The sequence below is a fragment of the Terrapene carolina genome, unplaced genomic scaffold (genome assembly GCF_002925995.2).
Source record: "Terrapene carolina triunguis isolate 2854851 unplaced genomic scaffold, T_m_triunguis-2.0 Scaffold62, whole genome shotgun sequence".
Taxonomy (NCBI): Eukaryota; Metazoa; Chordata; order Testudines; family Emydidae; genus Terrapene; species Terrapene triunguis.
The window spans coordinates 4,349,618-4,371,943 of record NW_020664413.1 but is presented as its reverse complement, the minus strand read 5'-3'; the positions used below and the strand labels follow the sequence as shown (position 1 = coordinate 4,371,943).

At 45.4% G+C, this 22,326-nt stretch overlaps 1 protein-coding gene across 1 annotated transcript in view; it reads left to right on the top strand.

Annotated features, from left to right (window-relative positions):
- Positions 1-22,081, top strand: part of GYPC (glycophorin C (Gerbich blood group)) — a 41,851-nt gene extending 19,770 nt beyond the window's left edge. Inside the window, exons 2-3 of the mRNA XM_026647389.2 lie at positions 13,042-13,092; positions 18,103-22,081. Of these exons, the coding sequence (XP_026503174.1) occupies positions 13,042-13,092; positions 18,103-18,299 (248 nt within the window). The 3' untranslated portion in view covers positions 18,300-22,081. The remainder of the gene's footprint in view (positions 1-13,041; positions 13,093-18,102) is intronic.
- Positions 22,082-22,326: the final 245 nt, after the last annotated feature.

Below are 22,326 nucleotides of genomic sequence, written 5' to 3'. Positions count from 1 at the left end.
GAGCGCCACGCCGCCGGAACCCCCCGCCCAATCGCCCCCCCGCTGAGCACTGCGCCGCCGGAGCTCCCCCCCCCCCGCGGAATGCCGCACCGCGCTCCCCCCGCCGCCCCTTACCAGGGGCCGCCCCAAGCATGTGCTTGGTTGCCTGGTGCCTGGAGCCGGCCCTGATTTGTGGGTGTAAAACAGTGCTCACAACAATTCAAGGCCATCACTGAATATCTTCCAATATATGCTGCTGATGCAGGATTTTAAGGTCAGCACTGCTAATGTTTTCAACAGCTAGTACCAGACAGTTGTCCAAGAAAAATATTAGAGTTGGCCTTTCTTTTATAATAATTATCACACAATCTGAATACGATGATTCAAATACATGCTAGATGTTAAAGAAGTTTTGCTAAGAAAAGTCAAATAAAAGGTTTCTTTTTTTTTTCTTTTTAATGCCGTTCAGATTATAAAAGCAATTTTCAAATGCAGCAGATATTCAAATGAAATCTGCACATTCTTTACGAAAGCCTTGGAGAATGAGACTGTTGTTACTTCAAGCTGTTATTTGCCTTGTAAGTTTCCAATGTGTCTCGGAATGTCTTATTTTCCTTTTCATATGTTCAACATTGAAAAATTCAGAAGCTTCTATTTCCACAACAGATCTCTTCATTAATAATATTATGCTTGTCAGCACCCCAGGACAGGATTTCGTGTCCCTAATGAGCATATGCTAGACATCCTGATATTTCAACTTGTGATGCTTTTAGTAGACATGGCCTGAGGCGAGAATTGGAACAGGACATGGGAGTAGTTGAATGCAATTTCATCTAAAATAAACACGGAGGGGGGAATATTCCTGTTTCCAAGAGTTATCACCTATGGGTCAGCTCCGCTACAAACTATGGGGGTGAACCAAAGTGCATATTTTAGCAAAGCAGCTACTGTGCTTTATATATACACACTAGCAGCCTGATCCAATGCCCATTGAAGTCTAATAGAAAGATTCTCATACATGTCTATAGGAATACATGTATACAGGTGTTCAATCAGGTTCTAGGTTTTTCCAGGGCTCACCTGTAAGTTGAGCACAAGGACAAGTTCTGTATTTTTATTCATCACCCTTTGCTAAAGTAACCTTCATATATTTTATTTCCTTGATTGTCAATGTTACTTTTAAAGATGCTGCTAAATGCATTTGCTGGAATTATTTAAGATCTTTCTTGTCCTGACCATTTGAGAGCTGATGCATTTTAAATAAGCTGGAAGAACAAAAGAAGGATATCTTCTCCTCTTCTCTTTGATCCCCATCCATCAGCTCAGCAGCAACGGTAACAAATGAAGCTTTTCCACCACTTTCTATCTTGTACTAGCTTCATGGCTTCATTGATCTTTAAACATTTTTGTTCCATGTCATTTTTCACCATGTTTACCCAACACATCTTCAGTCTTCCTCTATTTCTAGTTCCTTGCACTCTGGCATGCATCGCTATTTATGGTATCCCCTTAGGGGTCCACTCTTGACATGTGTCCCTCTTTCTTGAATCTCCTATAACAGCATTATGTCTTGCCTGTTTTCTTATCTCTTCATTTTATTTATTTTCTGCAGCCTTGAAACTCTCAGCATTCCTCTCAGCCAGCTCATTTCTGCAGTCAAAATCTTTTGGTCATCGGCTTTCTTCATACTCTGACCTAGACAGAAGTAGCTGCATGACAGTTGTCTCATATACATGGGGTTCTGCTTTTATTGAAATGTCTTTAGCTTTCCAGATCTTGCAGAGTTTTCCGAATGTAGTAGAAGCTACACCGAGTCTTCTTTTGATGTCATCTTCACAATTCTCGTTCTTTATACTAGTCCCCCAAGGATACATTACATAAAACCCAAACCAAAAACTAAACCAAACAAAAACCAAACCCTGTGTTAAAAGAATGTTAAAGTTGCAAAGACATGTACTTAAAAGTTAGGAAATGCCAGAATTAAAGGTTGCCTGTGAAACCTCAATTCTGCTCCCACTGTGTGTGCATTATGAAACAGTCTTTAATTACACGATCACATACTATTTTTTCCACAGCACCCCTGTTTTATCTATAGGCGATAGTCATATAGGCTGTGAAGTATATACACACACACACCCCATATGTTGAGCCATTCCCTTACTCCCGCAGAACACCCATAGATGTCAACAGGAGATCTTCCTGAGTATTCAGAATTTAAGGCCTGATCTAAAGTCCACTGAAGTCAATGGAAGTCCTTCACTGGGCATTGGATAGGCTTTTAGGTCGGAATTCAGGACTGGGTGCATGAAACTTACCCAAATCTGTGAGGTTCAACGCATCTTTAACTCCCATTGAAGCCAATGTGGTTGAGAGTACCCAGCAATCCTGAACAGGGGCTCACCGCCACTCTCAAGTGTCAGGCCACTGTAGCACTTCTGGGATTAGCATTCACAGCACCAGTCTATGGAGCAAAAAGCACACGATATGTTATAACAGCTGGACAAAATCCAACGTCACTGGCAATTCATTGTCCCCACAGCCCCACCTCATGTTGCACACGAGTCCAGCAGAGTTTAGGATAATATTCTGAGAAAACTTAAGCATAACACTGTATGGAAATAACATAGCAAATGCCACAGCAATGGGAGGGCTCTCAGTACCTGGAAGGACGTGGTAAGCACACTGCAAATATCAGGCAATGCGGAGAGACGAAGCTTCCAGTTCTATGTACAGGCAGCCTCTTTTCCTAATGTTATTGTTTCTGACATTCAGATGACGATGAAGATAACTCTGCAATTTCTTTATACCCGTAGCAGGAGGGCAGCTGGGGTTGGTTCTAGCAGAAATTCTACAGTGACACAGCCAGACACAATGGCTTTAGGGATATGACTATTTGTCTTATTCTAATAAAGTTCCTGGTAACATGGTAGCAGAGATTGGCTCTTTGTGGGTTTATTTTGACCAATGTCCTAGGACAATGCTCAGGAATGTCCCTTGAGCACAGGTATCTAATGAGTAGAATGGGTTGATAAATGGGAAAAAGTGTTGTGAACAATTTATCTCTTTTCTTCATTAAAAAATGTCAAAATTGTCACCCAGCTGTACTAAGGACATTTATGGATCCTAAATTCTCAGTGTTGCCAATTTTCTGCCTGGTCCTTTACCACTGACTTCAACAGGTGCCGGATGACACGCTTAGGTCCCAACTAATCAAATACCCAGACATGCTTCACTTGAAAAACATTGGTTGTCCCACTGAGGTCAATGGGGATACTCACAGGCTTTGAGTTATGACCATGCTTAAGGATCATGCTGAATCTGGCTTTCATACTGTTCCTTTCCATAAAGTTATTAAGGAAGTGGTATTATTTTGCTGTTCCCAATGGCTGCTCTTTTCTTCACTGTGACCAGAATTAGCACTCCTGGGCCTGGTCCACACTAACCCCCCATTTCGAACTAAGATACGCAACTTCAGCTACATTAATAACGTAGCTGAAGCCGAAGTACCTTAGTTCGAACTTACCGCGGGTCCAGACGCGGCAGGCAGGCTCCCCCGTCGACTCCGCGTACTCCTCTTGCGGAGCAGGAGTACCGGCGTCGACGGCGAGCACTTCCGGGATCGATCCCAGAAGATTGATTGCTTACTGCCGGACCCGGAGGTAAGTATAGACGTACCCTTGGTGTGCAGCCAGCCTCCACTAAATAGCACAAGTACTTAAAAATTACTCTCCACGTCTACATTCAGGGGGCAAAGAACCAAGTTTGCCTCACCTTCACAATCAATAGATGATCCCAGATGGATAATGAGTTCTTTGACACCCGGGCAGTCTTGGCTGCCTTTAATTGTTGCGAGCTCTCTTTTAATCTATAAAATGTGAGGATATTTAGTCATAAAGACCTTGTTTTGGGGGGTAGGAAATAAATTCAGACATTTCCACTGCAATTCAGATTCAAAAGGTGAACTGCTGAGATGGTATGGACCCAATTAACATAATTATACTAATTCTGCAAACACCCCGTCGCTTCATTGTACTACATTCGCTGAGAAAACATTCTCACATAGCCAGCTCCTTCCTGTTCCATTTTGGTATTGTTCCGATTAAGCATTTACATCCCCAAACATTTAAAGGTCTGATCCTGTTCCCTTCAGAGTCAATGACAAAACACCCACTGAGTTGGCAGGGTACAAGATTGGGCTGTATGTGTTTTAATTTTAGAACAAATCACATGCTTATCTACATTTTTATCGTGAATTCTAAATGCAACCCATTTCGCCACCTAAACGATCATGCAGTTTTTGTTTTTTTTCCCCCACCCCGCTATTATCTTTGTAATAATTTAGCATATAAATGGAAGCCAAATTATTCTGTCTCCTGTCCAGATTGACAGATGAGAAACTGTTCCTTAATTTTCAAAGAGCAGCACTGATGACTTTTACTATCTAATGGGAGATGGTGATGGGTTTTTCAACAGAGAGTGTCAGATTGATGAGTTTAGACTGATGACCCTTCATGAAAGGAGATGCCAGCTCCAGTGGGGCAGCACATGCTTAGTAGAAAGTATTTAAACATATGCTGGATAAAGATTTTTAACTCTCGAAAGGCATGTATCTAATGTAACAGCTATTTCACAAAACAAGTCCAGAGGCTGCTTGGAGAGATTTTTAAAGGAAGTTTGCTCTGTTCATTCTTACACATAGAACCTCAGTAAACCAGATTTAACTGTAGCTTGCAAATTACATCAGTAAACTAAGGTTAATAGATTAATGATTTTCTCATGAATGTGATGTATTGGCAAGACACAAACATGAAGGGCAAGAAGGGTGCACAGCAATTGCATAAACAATGGGTTGTTGTATACGTTAAGACTATGTTACTTCTTGGGTCTTAAGTATCTGGTAGGATGGATTTGCATTGGTGATGATAGAGTCCTGCTAACTGAGGGACTTACTTTTGGAGCTCAAGCGATTGTTGAATGCAGGAAGGTACACAAGAGAAGAAGAGTTCATGGCAGAAGAAAGATTATAATAATAACCAAGAGTCATTACCCATTGGACCAGGGATAGATTCTTCCTCACTTGATGGAGGAATTTTCTACAGCACTCAATGTTGGCCTCACTAACGTGTTCTCATTGAAGCCAATGAGGTACTTTACCATTGACTTCTATGGTCGCAAAGTTAGGCGAATGCTGAGCACTTTTGAAAATCCCAGGCAAAGTCTTTATATCTTTTTAATATGACCTCCCATTATGTTCTAGTCTTTTAAGTTATTGGACTTGATGCAGTATTAGTAGCTTCCATTTGATGTCTTGTATTATGCTGGAGGTTCAGATTAAATGCTCTGGCCTTCCAACCTAAGAATCTATAAAAGGCTTAAATGGGAGACAGGGATCCATGTATTAAGAATGGGAAAATCCTGCTTTCATTTACATTCAGAGCTGGTTGAATTATTCACTTCAAGCCACTAATCCATTCAGTTTGGCCCTCTCTCCTGTCCACCTAAACAGATCATGATATCTATGAATCAATCTCATTTGTTTGATACTTTGCAGCAAAAAGCGTGCAAGGAATCCATAGGTTGAAACATGTCTGCACAATCATTTATTTGATATTTGGAATTTGTTCTGTGAGCTGTGTGATTGGACACAAGTCACATGGGATTGTTTCTGTTTCCTTATTGGAAGAGCAAACTTTGATATATTAGAAAGTATTCAGCAATTTGACACTGCTAAACAAAAGATCCAATTGCAATATCTAGCCCTCAGGAGCATTATGTGGACTTGCAACATTCCCTGTAGATTTTTGGGACCCCTAATCAGTGCATGGATTAAAATATAATCACTGAATTGTATTTATGGACTGGTATAATCTTGCTCCATGTACCGGGATCCATTTCCCACTATCTTACTCCAGATATTTCAGAAAGTCACTCCCTTCCCCTATGTTCCATGATGATATTTGAGGTCTGCTGGGACAAAGCCTCTGTCCGTCTCTGGGACATGGCTTGATGAGATTGGTAGCAAAGCATTATCTGTTGCAAAACTTGATCTTCTGAAACTTGATCCCTCAGAGCTGGAATTTGATGAGTTTCATATAATGCAACAAAGATACTGGCTTTTGGCTGAACATTTAGTTTGGCTGTTTGGTTTGTTTATTGTTGTCTTGATTTGTTTAATACATTGGCGTGGGTAGGAATTTTATGAAGAACAGGAGTTTTTCCAGCTCTCTTCATTTCTGTATGTTTTAATAACCAATGCTGCTGTACAGTGCCCAGATGCAGTCTTTGAGTTCCAGCGCTATATAACACATAACGGGCCAGATTGCGCCTAACAGACATGCAAGCCAGCGTAACTGTGGGAGGCATTTTTGCAGGGGCAATTTAATAGGCAATACCTGAAAATGTCTCCCCTGTGAAACACAGGAAAATAACCAAATGGACACGACAAAAAGACTCACGATACACAGGCATTTGAGTCCTCTGCAAAGAATAAAGAATTCATAGAGTGTCACACCTTGTAGTCCTTACCCAGGCAAAAACTCCTGGAAGAGCATGGGAGTCTTTGCCACTGTAGGGAATTCAGCCCAAAACTAACAGATTATACTTCTGAAGGTTTAGAATTCTACATCTGCTCCAGATGATGGCGGTCACCTCTCTTTCAGACTCAGAGCAGGTCATCTCATTTCATAAGTGCAAACTCACTGGGCTCATCAGCCCCAACACTTCGACCAATCATGGTAACTTTGTGTAATGCCCTCAGTCCTATTAATATAGCAAGTCTAGTAGTTCCCTCACACACTTGTTCGCGGAGCTGCCAGCTGAGATCCTCAGCTGAAGAAGTGGCCTCACAATTAAGTTATTTTTGATTTACATCAGTGAAAGTGAGCCAAATTTCTGATCTAAATTCTCTACTGCTGTATAAATTGGCACACCTCCAGTTTACCCAATGAAAGGATAATATGGAGATATACCTATCTCATAGAGCTGGAAGGGACCCTGCAAGGTCATCAAGTCCAGCCCCCTGCGTTCACTAGCAGGACCAAGTACTGATTTTGCTCCAGATCCCTAAGTGGCCCCCTCAAGGATTGAACTTACAACCTTGGGTTTAGCAGGCCAATGCTCAAACCACTGAGCTATCCCTCCCACAACTCCAGCTCACTGTGGGAGGAGGACATGTTAATGCAAAAGTGGAGTCTCTCCTATTGGCAATCACTGAGAGCTGTGGTGATTATAGACACATAACCATGTTCACTGGCATAGTTCCACTGACTTCAGCAGAGCAACGCCGATTTCCACCAATGGAGGATCTGGCCCACATTCTTCCAAAAGCTTAAAAAGTCCAGTGTCAAAATTAAATCTTAACACGGAGATACTTTATCAAAAAGCACTTCTGTGTCAAGGGCTGGAGATAAGGCATCTGCTTGTTATCTGAATCAGAAGGGCCCTTGGGAATGCCAGGAATGATGGAGAGCTACTCATATACTTTTATAATTAAAGCGAGGAGGATTTGAACTGGAATTAATATTTGGAAGCATCCCTTTGTAGCCTGACATTGCAATAACCTAGGGAAACGTTGCAGGATTCACACGTTTAGGTGCCTGCTATATAATGGAAGAGTTTTCTTTGTCAGTGTGCATCAGGCAGAAAGAAGGCCAATACAGTTTGAGCTTGGGGGGAATGTAGTGAGGCGGTGTGGCCTCTCATGGACACAAAGGGAGAGCAACCCCTCACTGAGCCCTGGTGGGTGGAGCCAGGTCATGCTCACCCCTCCCACCGGAAGTCAGTGGGCAGGACAGGAAGTATAAAAGATGGGCCTGGGAGCTCAGTTGGGCGGCAGCCGCCGGAGGAGTCAGATGCCTCCTGCTTGCTCCCGAGCTGGGAGACTGCCGCAGGCCCCTGTGGAACCGAGTACTGGCCAGAGCCGCCTGCTGATCCGACCGCGGAGGAGTGGCCAGCACTATTACAGGCCTTCTACCCGGACGATTTGGAGGACCCCCTACTGATCTAGGTGCATCCCGAGGGGGAGTTAGGAAATGGCCCAGGGACAGCTGACCCTAGTCTGGCTGCAGTGCTGCCAGAGAGTAGGTCAGCGTGTTGTGGTCAGGATCCCCGCTGACCCAGTGGCAGAGCGATCTGCCACTGGTAGGGCCTTGGGCCGGGATGCAGCGGAGCGAGTGGGCCTGGGTCCCCCCTGCCACTCCAATCCTGGGGTGCCAGTCTCCCCCTCTCCAGGCCACGAAGCCAGGGTTTGTCGGCCATCTGCAGGAGATAGGATGCTCGAACCCTTTGCTGCTCGGCCCTGACTACAGGCCTGAGATATTGATTCTTAGTGCCCCACCCTGACTAAGGGTCCGGGCTCCCTGCTGCTCAGCCCTGACCATAGGTCCAAGCCATAGACCTCTATTGCCCTGCCCTGACTCAGGGTCTGGGCCATCTAACTGTGTGTGCTCCTGGGGCCTGACCACAGGCCCGAACCCTAGACTCCTATTGCCCTGATTGAGGGCCCGGGCTATTTAACTGTGTTTGTTGCTCACCCCCTGAAAACAGGCCTGAGCTAGAGACACTTGTCGCCCCGCTAATTCCCCATGGTAGGCGATGGACTGGTGTGTAGGGAGGTGGTGTGGCCTCCCACAGACCCAGACAGAGGGGAACCCCGATGCTAGGCTACTACAGGGAATTGATCTGTTCTGAGCCATGAGGATTTGGAGTGGACCTGGTTGTAATAAAAGTGTGCAGATTGCATGGAATGGGGTAAACCCTTCATCAGCGCACAGCTTGAATGGGATTGGGGAAGAGTGTGTTTGGAAGAATCCTATTCCTAGACCTTCCTGCAGATACTTTGAAAACCACCCCCCCAATGGTGCAACTCCATGGGAGGGCAGGATCTGAGGCTGTGGGGGTATGTGCCTCAGCTCCAGTGAGGTTACTGTGCTCTGATATAGAGGGGCCAGGTGTGGGCTACAGAGAGGGGCTGGAAGCAGTGGGCCTGCCAATGTGTTACCATTGCCTTTCACAGGTCTGGGATGTTCTGGGAACTATCATAGTCTTGGTGCTTCTGTAGGAGGACCTGGGCTTTGGGTGTCTTCCTTCTCCGCATAAACAGACTCTTCCCAGCTACTCGGGTTGTACCCTGATGGACCGATATCCCCCATCCTATACAATTTGTCTTATTAGTCAACCAACAGAATTTGTAATTATATAAACAATACAACAACACTCCAGGTGAAGGGAGCCTCTGTACTATACAAAGCCTGGCAAACCTCCAAAAGTCAATCACCTTGTTCGTTGCTCTAAAAGATCTGCTATAGTTCAAAACAAGAATTCTTTCAGGGAAGTTCTATGGCCTGTGGTATGCAGGAGGGCAGACTTAGGCCTGGTCTACGCAAGGGGGGGATAACCACCCACCCCCCGTCGACTCTGCCTCCGCCTCTTGCCCTGGTGGAGTACCGGAGTTGATGGGAAAGCGCTCAGCGGTCGATTTATCGCATCTAGACTAGACGCGATAAATCGACCCCCGCTGGATCGATCGCTGCCTGTCAATCTAGCAGGTAATGTAGACAAGCCCTAACTGACTTAGAAAAACTGGACGAGCACAAGTCCATGGGACCGAATGCGCTGCATCCGAGGGTGCTAAAGGAGTTGGCGGATGTGATTGCAGAGCCATTGGCCATTATCTTTGAAAACTCATGGTGATCGGGGGAGGTCCCGGATGACTGGAAAAAGGCTAATGTAGTGCCCATCTTTAAAAAAGGGAAGAAGGAGGATCCGGGGAACTACAGGCCAGTCAGCCTCACCTCAGTCCCTGGAAAAATCATGGAGCAGGTCCTCAAGGAATCAATTCTGAAGCACTTAGAGGAGAGGAAAGTGATCAGGAACAGTCAGCATGGATTCACCAAGGGCAAGTCATGCCTAACTAACTTAATTGCCTTCTATGAGGAGATAACTGGGTCTGTGGATGAGGGGAAAGCAGTGGATGTGTTATTCCTTGACATTAGCAGAGCTTTTGATACGGTCTCCCACAGTATTCTTGCCGGCAAGTTAAAGAACTATGGGCTGGATGAATGGACTGTAAGGTGGATAGAAAGCTGGCTAGATTGTCGGGCTCAACGGGTAGTGATCAACGGCTCCATGTCTAGTTGGCAGCCGGTTTCAAGCGGAGTGCCCCAAGGGTTGGTCCTGGGGCCAGTTTTGTTCAATATCTTCATTAATGATCTGGAGGATGGCGTGGACTGCACTCTCAGCAAGTTTGCAGATGACACTAAACTAGGAGGAGTGGTAAATACACTGGAGGGTAGGGATAGGATACAGAGGGATGTAGACAAATTAGAGGATTGGGCCAAAAGAAACCTGATGAGGTTCAACAAGGACAAGTGCAGAGTCCTGCACTTAGGATGGAAGAATCCCATTCACTGTTACAGACTAGGGACCGAGTGGCTAGGCAGCAGTTCTGTAGAAAAGGACCTAAGGGTTACAGTGGATGAGCAGCTGGATATGAGTCAACAGTGTGCCCTTGTTGCCAAGAAGGCTAACGGCATTTTGGGCTGTATAAGTAGGGGCATTGCCAGCAGATCGAGGGATGTGATCGTTCCCCTCTATTCGACTTTGGTGAGGCCTCACCTGGAGTACTGTGTCCAGTTTTGGGCCCCACACTACAAGAAGGATGTGGAAAAATTGGAAAGAGTCCAGCAGAGGGCAACAAAAATGATTAGGGGGCTGGAGCACATGAGTTATGAGGAGAGGCTGAGGGAACTGGGATTGTTTAGTCTGCAGAAGAGAAGAATGAGGGGGGATTTGATAGCTGCTTTCAACTACCTGAAAGGGGGTTCCAAAGAGGATGGATCTAGACTGTTCTCAGTGGTGCCAGATGACAGAACAAGGAGTAATGGTTTCAAGTTGCAGTGCGGGAGGTTTAAGTTGGATATTAGGAATTAGGGGTCCCACTAGGAGTGTGGTGAAGCACTGGAATGGGTTACCTAGGGAGGTGGTGGAATCTCCTTCCTTAGAGGTTTTTAAGGTCAGGTTTGACAAAGCCCTGGCTGGGATGATTTAGTTGGGATTAGGTCCTGCTTTGAGCAGGGAGTTGGACTAGATGACCTCCTGAGGTCCCTTCCAACCCTGATATTCTATGATCACAGTGCTCCCTGCTGGCCTTAAAACCTACTACCATCTGCCTTATCTTTCTTGACTGTAGAAGCTGCCAGTCAAATGCTTGCTACAAATTTACCTCCAAAATTAATTATTAGGCCTGCACGGTAATAATTTCCTTCTGAGAATAAACACAGGTTGAGCCGAGTAAAATATCAGGAATAATTCAGTTGAAGTCAGTGGAGTTACACCAGAGTAAAAAAACAGTAGAAGGGAGCACAGAATCATACCTGGTAACGTTGGCTTATGTCCAAGCAGGGAACCCAATAGAGAAATATCAGTTTCATCTCACTTTACTGTTGAATTAAGTATCATATTGGATCAGAGGTGGGCAAACTACGGTCCGCGGGCCACATCCAGCCTGTGGGACCGTCCTGCCCGGCCCTTGAGCTCCCGGCCCCTCCCGCGCTGCCCCCCCCGCCCCCCGTAGCCATGCCGCCGCACAGGCCGAGCAGCGCGGCAGTGTGTCTGGCTCCGGCCGGGCGGTGCGGCTGCCAGACATGCTGCTCTGAGCGGCATGGTAAGGGGGCAAGGAGGTTGGATAAGGGGTGGGGGGTCTCAGGGGACAGGAAGCAGGGGGCGGTTGGATGGGGTGGAGGTTCTGGGGGGCAGTCAGGGGATTGGGAACATGGTGGGGGGTTGGATAAGTGTGGGAGTCTCAGGGGATGGGGGTGTGGATAGGGGTCAGGGGACGGGGAACGGGGGGAGGGGTTGGATAGATGTGTGGTCCCGGGGGCCTGTCAGGGGGTGAGGGTGTGGACAGGGATTGGGGCAGTCAGGGGACTGGGAGCACGGGGGTTGGATAAGTTGTGGGGTCCCGGGGGGCGGTTAGAGGTGGGGGGTCCCGGGAGGGGGCGGTTAGGGGTGGGGGTGGTCAGGGGACAAGGAGCAGTGTGGGGTTGGATGGGTTGGGGGTCTTGAGGGGGGCAGTCAGGGGGCAGGATGTGGAGGGGGTGGATAGGGGGCGGGGGACAGGCTGTTTGGGGAGGCACAGCCTTCCCTACATGGCCCTCCATCCAGTTTTGCAACCCCAATGTGGCCCTCGGGCCAAAAAGTTTGCCCACCCCTGTATTAGATGATAAGGAGGGAAAAACTTCATTGTTTTGTTTTGTATTTTCTCCAAACACTACAGCTTTTCATTAGTTGTTTTTTTCTCCCTGTGGTTTTGTGTTTTGGTTTGTTTTTCGGTTTTTTGTTGGTTTGAATTTTTTAGTAAATGCTATTTTTTTTCCCCAGCAGCTTATGACTTTTTCAACCAAATTCCTGATCTCAGATACTTAAAAAGCCATGGTCATCATCTTCTTATGCTTTTAAATTCTAAGATTATCTGCTTAGAAGTTATAAGCTATAATTTAGCTTCGAAGGGCCACATTCAGATGTGGTGCAAGAAAGTGTTGAACTTATACCGTATTCACACCAGGTCTAGCTTTCCTCCAAATATACATTTAAAAAATAAAACATGATGATGATGCTGAGACAAAATGGTAATTAAAGTCAATGGAACTAAACTAATTTATACCAAACGAGAATCCTGTCCAAAATAGGCACCGCTTTTTTGTCCCCCATACTGACTTTCCAAGACTAATCACACTGCCCAGATACTCTTAATTTCATCATTCATCAGAGGATGTTACAGGTAAGTGATCATAAGAAACAGGTGTGTTTCCCTGATGGCCAAGAGAATTTGCACTATGTGTTGGCTGTTTCTTTCCCAAGCATTATATTGATACAATACCACTACCATGCACCCAGTTTTAATTAGATATTTTATGGATGCTAAATCAGAGATCTCATTTAAGTTCTACATTTCATGTTACAGAGGTTAAAATACTATCGCACCCTTCAGTAGGGGAGCTGTAGTCACACATCATGCAAGCCATTTCATCTACTTAACTTTTCTATATTCTTCTCTATTTGTAGCTGGAGATCACGGGGGTTCTTCAGCGGCAGTAGATGTGGCAGTCATTGGAGGCAAGTATTAGACTGTATTTGAAAGTTTGATTAGAACAGCGTTTCTCAAACTGGGGTCCGTGGACCGCTGAGGGTCCATGAGGGTATTCTGGGGGTCCACCGGCCCCGCTGATCAACTCCACCTCTTCCCTCCCTTAACTCCTCCCCCTCCCTCCCAGTGCCTCCTGCATGCCGAGGAACAGCTTTTCAGCGGTGTGCAGGAGATGCTGGGAGGGAGGGGGAGAAGCGGGGACGAGGCGCGCTCGGGGGAGGGGGCAGAGAGGCAGGGAAGAGGTGGGGCAGGGGTGGGGCCTTGGGGGAAGAGGTGGAGTGGGGGTGGAGCCTGGGGCTGAGTGGGGGGTTTAGGGGTCCGTGAAAATTTTTAAATCAAAATGGGGTGTCCTCGGGTTGCTAAAGTTTGAGAACCTCTGCATTAGAAGGAAAGAAAACAGGGCTCTTGTCGTCTTATAAAATCCCATGCTTGGTCAGCCTTTTATAGACATTGTTGTGCAGATACTATGCGGTATTCAAAAATGAAATCAGAAAAGTCCCAATCCAGCAAAACCCTTAAGCACAGACTTAATTTGGATGTTTAATGCTTAATTTTAAATCTTCTGTAGTATTCACACGCGTAAAGTAAAACATGTGCTTAAATACATGGCTGAATTAGGGCCCCAGAGTGTGCGCGCGCTCTCGCTCTCTCTCAGGACACAGGGTGTTATTATGTTCTACAGAGTCACTCTCCACCCAGCAGGACTTGAAGGGTTAAATCTTCCAAGAAGCTTCAGCCCAGCCTCTAATTTTTTACCTGTGGCCAACCGAGGAGAAAAGCGATAGAATTTAGACATCTAACGGCCTGGGGCCTGATTCTGATCTCATTTATGCCAGGGGAAGCAGGAGTGACTCCCCATTGAGGTGAATGGAGTTACACCAGTGTGAGACTGGCATGAGAGCAGAATTAGGACACTTAAATCCAACATTTGCACCGGCAATTACTTCACCTGCCATTGCCTGTGCGTAATTTATGACAGAGGTCACGTTTCAGGTGCAGAATTAGGGGGAATTTTAAATAGATGGCCATGCTTCCTGGGAAGGAATCAAATATTCCAGCATCTGCCTGGATGTTAGGGTTTCGATGCACGGGGGCTGTCCATATGTTAATGATAATGATAGCACCCCGCTCTTCTATAGCTAGACAAACTCAGACTGGCAATAAGGTGTGGATTTTTTACCAGTGAGAGTAATTAACCATTGGAACAATTTATCAAGGGTCGTGGTGGATCCTCCATCGCTGACAATTTTTAAATCGAGATGTTTTTCTAAAAGATCTGCTCTAGGGATTATGTCGGGGCAGTTCTCTGGCCTTTGTTATACAGATCAGACTAGATGATCGCAAAGGTCCCTTCTGGCCTTGTATTTGCTTCGGCACAATATGTGGGCAGAATTTCCACAGTCTTGAAGCGGGATGATGCCATTGAGCCGGCAATTCCCTGCTTGTGCTCCAGCACAACCTCACCTGTACCCCCAAATCCATCCCTGGGAAGCAGAGGAGGAGGTGGAAACGGTGATGTTTAGCCTTCCCCTGACCGGTATCTATATGTCTTTCACCGGCCCTGTGCATCTGGAAGGGATATGTATGGCCACGAGGCAACCATTTCCCTCTCTTGTCTCCGAAAGGAACTGCTCTATTACCGTCCACATCCATCTGTGTCTAGATTCCAGATCATGTCAGAACCTCAGTAATCGGCTCTTTGCTGAGTTACACACGTTATAGTCCCACAAATGAGGACGCTCGCCCCACAGCTCAACAAAGAACCAATAGTCGGGCACTCTGGTGAACTCTTACCTCATTGAGCCAGCTCATCGGCTGGTGTAAATCAGGGTAGCTTCATTGATTAGAGCTACGCCAATTTATACCAGCTGGTGATGTGGCCCGTTATTTTTACAAAATATACGGCAGCACATTTCCTAGAGTTCTATTCAAGCGCTCGCATACATTTAAACGAACTACAGTTGTCAAGCTAAATGAGCAAAGCACTGTACATGGAGAAATGTATTATCCTGGCCTTTTGATTTTCATTGTGTTTGTTCACTTCCTTGCTCACTCTCTCATTTCAGTAATTCACCAGGGGTATCCCAATCATTAGTGCAAATTAGAGAGGTTCTGATGTATTTCCCTCCGGTTCTAGCTCCTGTAACTTTAATTTCAGTTTCCTGCGAACCAGTGGAAGGTAAATTGAATTGTGCTTCGTCTCTTAGACTTATTAATACTGTGCCATATCTAAAGCCTATTAAAGCCCATTGTGTCAAGGGATACCAATGTAGTCCTAAAAAATTGAGAGAGCCTCTGGTGGAATCAAATTATTATTGTAACCTCAACTTCTTTACATGAGCAATTCTCTTTCTGAGAGCAGTACTTCAGTCACCATAAAAGCTGGAGGAGCTAGTTAACATAATTAGGTAGAACTAAAATGGTCTCCTGCCTTAGTCCTGGAAGTGTTGCCAAAATTCTCCCCTCACCATTGTTTTCATGCCAATAGTCTCGTATTACTCGCCCCCATTCTCATGTCCCTACAAGTGAGCTCAGGCTCACTCTGCAATGCTTATGCACTATATGTATCCTATGACTTTTTTAAAACAAACTTTGTATGAATGGATAATCTAAGCCAGGGGTAGGCAACCTATGGCACACGTGCCGAAGGTGGCACACGAGCTGATTTTCAGTGGCACTCACACTGCCCGGGTCCTGGTCACCGGTCCAGGGGGGCTCTGCATTTTAATTTAATTTTAAATGAAGCTTCTTAAACATTTTAAAAACCTTATTTACTTTACATACAACAATAGTTTAGTTATATATTATAGACTTATAGAAAGAGACCTTCTAAAAACGTTCAAATGTATTACCGGCACGCGAAATCTTAAATTAGAGTGAATAAATGAAGACTGGGCACACTACTTCTGAAAGGTTGCCGACCTCTGATCTAAGCACTATACCCAGATGTACAGACACTTTTCTCAACCTATATATTATAAAATATTTTAACATTAGCTTAAATAAAATTTGTAAGTATGACAGGGTCTCCCTCCCTCCCACCCCGAGTTAAGACAATCAATGCTGCGTATATCCTTATCTTAGGGCTACTTGGAGACTCAATGTGTGGCAAGTCAGCATGTAAATCTACAGCAGACTTGCTTGCCATGTACTAAGGGGCCACACACTAAAAATCGCATAGTACGCTTTGACATATTGCTGTTTGTCGTACTGCTGCAGTATATCAAAGAGCACTATGAAACTTATACTCCACGGTAGCAGGGCCCAGACAGGTTCTTAGTGTGTGGCAGATTTCCTCCCTGGCTTACCACATATTAAGTCTCTGTGTAGATATGACCTGATTGCTTGTCTAGCACAGTGGTCTCCAAAGTGGGGGGTGCGCAAGACGATCCATTGGGGAGCGCGGCAGGAGGAGCGCCGCCGGAGAGGGGGAAAAAAAGGGTGGCTGGAGGAGGGAGGGAATGAATGAGCAGGAAAGCTGCCCCCCCTCTCCCACAGGCAGGGCCACCCGGAATGCAGGGGCTTTAGGGGCTGCAGGGCCCTGGGCTAAGGGGGTCCCGGGACCCTGGCCTACAGCTCTAAAGCCCCTTTCGGAATGCGGCCCTGAGTCCTCCGGCCCGTGGAGGAGCAGGGGCAGCCACGCAGCCAGCGGCCGGAAAGAAGCGGCGCTTTCCCCTTCAAAACCGGCTGGAGAGAAGGAAAGCGCCGCTTTTCTCCGGTCGCTGGCTGTGCGGCTGCCCCTGCTCCTCCTGAGTCCTCCGGCCCGTGCTCGCAGGGCCGCATTCCGAAAGGGGCTTTAGAGTTGCAGGCCAGGGCCCCGGGGCCCCCTTAGCCCAGGGCCCTGCAGCCCCTAAAGCCCCTGCGTTCCGGGTGGCCCTGCCTGCCCAGGGGATGCAGCTCCCAGAATCGTGGCCATGGGGGCGGTGCCGCGCTGCGCAGAGCCACCTGCACACCCCTTGCACCAAACAGGAGCTGCCCCAGGTAAGTGTTCTGCACCTCCTGCCTGCCCCAGCCCTGAGCCGCCTCCCGCACCCCCACCCTGAGCGCCCTGCTGCACCCTAACTCCCTCCCAGACCCTGCACCCCCAGCGCCCTCCTGCACCCTAACTCCCTCCCAGACCTTGCAACCCCAGTGCCCTCCTGCACCCTAACTCCCGCCCAGACCCCGCACCCCCAGCGCCCTCCTGCACCCTAACCCTAATCCAGACCTTCCAATCGCTGTATCACAAAGTGTTAAACCAAGATTTTCAGAAATAATGAAGCATATTCAATCACATTGCTCTCACTAAAAAACATTATTAATAATATTTTTTTTGTGAGAGCAAAAAGGTTTTTTGTACCGTTAATAAATAAAATACAATCAAAATTATTTTAAAAATATTGTTCATCTTTATCTCATCCGTTTTTAATTTCTATTTTTTGGTATGTTTTATATTGTACATAATATATTAGTATAGTAGTACATGTATATAATTTATACATAAATAAATATACATATAGTGGGGGTGCATACTCAAAAATTTTTTACTGATAGGAGTGCGCGATCAAAAAAGTTTGGAGACCACTGGTCTAGCAGGACAGGCTTTTCTTGTGTTTGTTGTACAGATTTCATACAGCTCATTCATTGCGTACACAGTCTAAATATGGTTAAACATGGGCTTTGCATGGGGCGATGAGCACAGAAGTCAGGAGAGGCCAATTCCTGCCCCTTGCCTTGGATCTGGAATGTGGGACAGACACAGAGCCACGTGGGCTGCACCCTCTCTGCTTGGGAATTGCCCCGTGGGTCTGCATCGTTCATAGACCCGCTAAGCGTGCTTATGCCTTAGTATTGCCAACTCTCATGGTTTTGTTATGGACTTCTGTAATATTTAGCATATTCCCCCGTACTGAATACCCCCGGTTACATTATGTCCCGGTGTAAAATGTAGGCTGTATACGCTTGCTCACTAAGCAATTCAAACGGTTCTTCCCTCCCAGGTGTCATTGCAGCGGTGGCTATTGTCCTAATTTGCCTGTTGATCGTGATGCTCCGATACATGTACAGGCACAAGGGCACCTACCACACGAATGAAGCAAAGGGAACTGAATTTGCCGAAAGTGCAGACGCTGCGCTGAAAAATGACCCGGCTCTCCAGGAGGCTGTGCATGAGAGCAAAAAGGAGTATTTCATCTGAGAGCAAAGGGAAGCCACACTGAGACTGCCTTAGTCGTTCTTTCCCCCCAAGGGAATCGGTCAGAAATGCTACATCAACGAAAGCACTAAGATATGGATATGGCAAGGACAGAAGCAAGCATCCTAACTGAACTGCTACTCCCCCCCCCCCACTCCCCATGAAGAACGGAACACCAGATACCTGGCTGTTGATTTTATTAGCCACACAGCTGGTCACAGTTGAATTCAGTATCAGATCAGAAGTCAAAATCTCAGTCTGAACGATAAACCGATACCAGCTAATGATATCAAATGTCAAACCTTGACATTTGGTCAAAATAGCAGATGCCAATGGAAAACATCCTCTTAGCGTTAATGATGCCCCCTACATCGATATTATACAGAACTACCTGAAAATGCATTTTCAGTGGTAATAGAACAAGTGTTAAACCAGATAAAAGCGGAGGTTAGTGGAACAAAAATTGGTCTATAGTCCAGGATTCCTCCCCCCTTTAAATGTGCACTTTGCCAGGTGTGATTTTTTCCTTCCCAGCCCTCTTCCTTTCCTCCCCACTTTGTTTTTAAGTCAAGGACACGACACACACAAACCCTATAGGAAAAATATGGAACACTTAAGAGTGAAGGATTTTTAGCTAGCTCTGCATGGTGACTTGAGGAATGCAAAGTGTTAGAATTTACAGTATATAGTAGGTAATAGCCACTAGACTTAAGAAAACGATCCCAAATAGCTATTTGGCTCCTTTCATGCATACGTAAGTCAATAGTTATTGGCTAGTGCAGGCCTTCTGAAACAAATGCTCGCCACTAGATTTGGAATGAGAACTCTGGCCCTGGTGTTTATTTATTTATTTCACATTGGAGAATTCTTTCAAAAACCTGCTGACATTTGGGGGAATTGAGTCAGAACGCAGACATAAATAACAGTTAGAAATGTAACTGTAATGCTACCCTGGAGCAGTTTGTCCATTTGAATCCCATTCTGTTGTATTGATCTTTCTCTCTTTTGTGCCCCTCCCAGCTTTTAAATATATCTTGCTTTTCATGCAGCCTCAGATACAAAAAATTCCATTGAGCATCACCTCTTTAAAAAAATTAAATGGATGTGATCTGTAAAATGAAAGATCCTGTTCATCACATAATAATTCATTGTGATGAATTTCTTCACTACAGCAAGCTCTCTGTCTCACGGAAACCAACAGGTAGTCCTGGAAATAGGATTAATTGTCCTCTGCACCTGTTTATCACCAGCTAGGTTTATTAATTATCCCAAATGAGTGTGTGTGGGGGGGGGAGGGAACAATTAATAATAAATGTGCCTTCGATCAACTACCCTGTTTTAAATCAATAGTTTTCTATGTTTTCCTGTTTAAAAAATATTATAAAGAAACATCTATAATTGTGCTTTCACAACTTGGTGGCTTCATCTTCTCCAAAGATCTTCATTTTATGACACTGGCTCCTAGAGACCAGCTTAATTCACCAGCGTTGGCCATACAACTACTAGAGGAGACTAGATCTCCAGGAGAAAATACTTGAGGAATCAAGTAGATTTGGTGAAGGAAGGGGACAGTTTTGTCTCTTTAATTAAAGTCCTCAAGGCCGCTCAGTACCTACAGGAGCAGGATGTTGCAGGAGGAGAGTCCTAAAGATTGAATGTTGGCTAATCTTGAATCTTTGCACTGTATGCTTTTAACCAAAGAAAATCAAAACCATGCCAACTTACTAAAAGCTTGGGACCAAATTCCACAGACCATTGTACAGCCATATCATATACATCAGCCCACATGCTACTAAAATCCAATAGTCCAGCACTAACACAATTCAAATGTTATGGTGTTATGTACTTGATTTTTTTATTCGTGTTACCATTTGAATCCTTTCACCACTGCTTGTGAAATAGGAATAAACTTGTGTGATTGTTTTGGGTGGAGGAAATTGATTAATCTTAGCAGCGGGAGTACACTTCGGTGCCTGGATCCCCAGAAAAGTTGCTGGGGGGAGGAGAAGGAAAGGGACATCCTCTTCTTGAAGGTACAGAATTCACATATCTACTATGAAGTTAAATTCTTCATCGACCTAAAAAAATACATAAGCTTACGCCTTGGATAGGTTCAGGAATCCAGTCTGGAAACAATGTATACATTCCCTATGGATGTGAAGGTGGGTGGAACATACACCCCATGTCATACATGAGACCAGGGAACCCCTCCCCCCCGCAAAAAAAACAACCTTCCAGGAGGCCTAGTGGGCCAGGCCCTATTAAGCTTTTTCCTTAAAGCAAACTTCCTGAACCTTATATGCCCTTATTTCTACCTTGCATCTATCCAGTCCCACACCAGCCAGCTATGGCTGCTAAGAAGAACTTACTCAATAAAGGTTTGTTTGAAGCTTTTCTAGTGGCTGACTGGAACGGTAGTAAATTCTCATCTAAGCAGCCATCTTCTGGACGGACGCACAGCAGAAATGAGGTGGTGGTGGGAGGTCCACTGAGGTTGCAAGGAACAAATCGTTTTTCAAGGCTAGGGATTGTTACTAAGCTACTAAGGAACCATGGGATACCTGAACAGCTGCACAAAGTACCCCAGAGTGTGTTTTTATTTATTAATGGGGTGGATGGACCAAGCCAACCAAGTCTGAGAGTCATCTCCAGTTGTGGGACTGATGGCCATCAGGTAGCTGTTAGTCATAAAGGAGTGGGGTAAATTGGCTTCAATGGAGTTATGCTGATTTACATCAATTGAAAATCTGGCCCCGTATGTGACTATTTAGGCCCCAAATCTTTGGCTATGGCCCTCCTTAGTAGGTTACTTCATTTCTGTATGCCATTTTCCCCACATTCACGCAGCCAGCTGAACAATCCAAGTATACAATAACTACATCATCTACCGATCACCAATGAGCCTTTTAGAATATTTTAGAACAGTAACTTTGGCGCTAGTCATGTTTTCAGTTGTTGTTTTCTCAGTGTTCTTTCAAGTTCAGCGATTTTGACTCGCGCACCCAGAACAGAGAGCAGAGCAGGGATGTGAGGGGTTTTTTTGTTTGACTTTTTAGGAATCAAAGGTTGCTTTGTAAAGAAAGAGCAACATTTAACAGTATCATGAGACTGGCAGAGCTCTAAGGGCCCAATCGCTCATCCTCTACCCACACAATAGTCCCACTGTCTTCAATCAGTTTGGCCTTAAATCAGTGCATTACAAAATTCTCATAACTTTTAGGGCTAATTTGCAAAACTTCCCTCTCTGTAAGCCACATGCTGTGCTAAACAGAACACAGTTTGCAATATAGAGGTGCCTCGGCGGGTGGCTATAACTTTGGATCAAAAAGAGCTGATAGATTTTTTAAAATAGCACTAAAAGTTTTCAGTTAGTTACTTACTCCCATTATTCTGTAGCCACCAACTCAGGAAATAGGACACATTTTGTATGAGCAAATGCCAGCTATACATTTGGTATAGAGCTGGGTGGGAATTTTTTTGACAAAATGGTTTTCTGTCATAAAATGCCGCTTTGTCAAAACAAACTTTTTGTGGGAAAGGGTTGGTTTTAACAAAAAACTTTTGTTAGGAAGTTTTCTCGGGTCCGGGATGGAATTTCTGGTCCAAACCAGAGACACTCCAGAATACTCTGCTGCTTGAATTCACCTGGGTTCAAGTCCTTACTCCAAATCAGTCAGAGCACAGTCCTTCTGAACTTGAGTCTCACACACCTGAGCTGTGACTAAACCACCAGGCTATTCTGGGGCAGGGGAATCTAGTTCGCTTTCTTCTGGGTCCCCCCCCCCCCCAAAAATCAGAACCGTCTTGGTTTCATCCCAGTGCAAAATGGGAAATGTTTAGAAATCTCAAAAATTTCCACAGGATAGGAAAACCATTTCACGCCCAGCTCTAGTTTGGTACAGATACGCCTGGTGTAGTGCTCTATAATAACTGACAGTCATTGGTCCAGCAGGAACCACTTTGTACCTAACGCCTCTGTCCGGAAGCACCAGTCGGTCTTCAAAATGCATTTTCAGTGCCTTTGAAACTT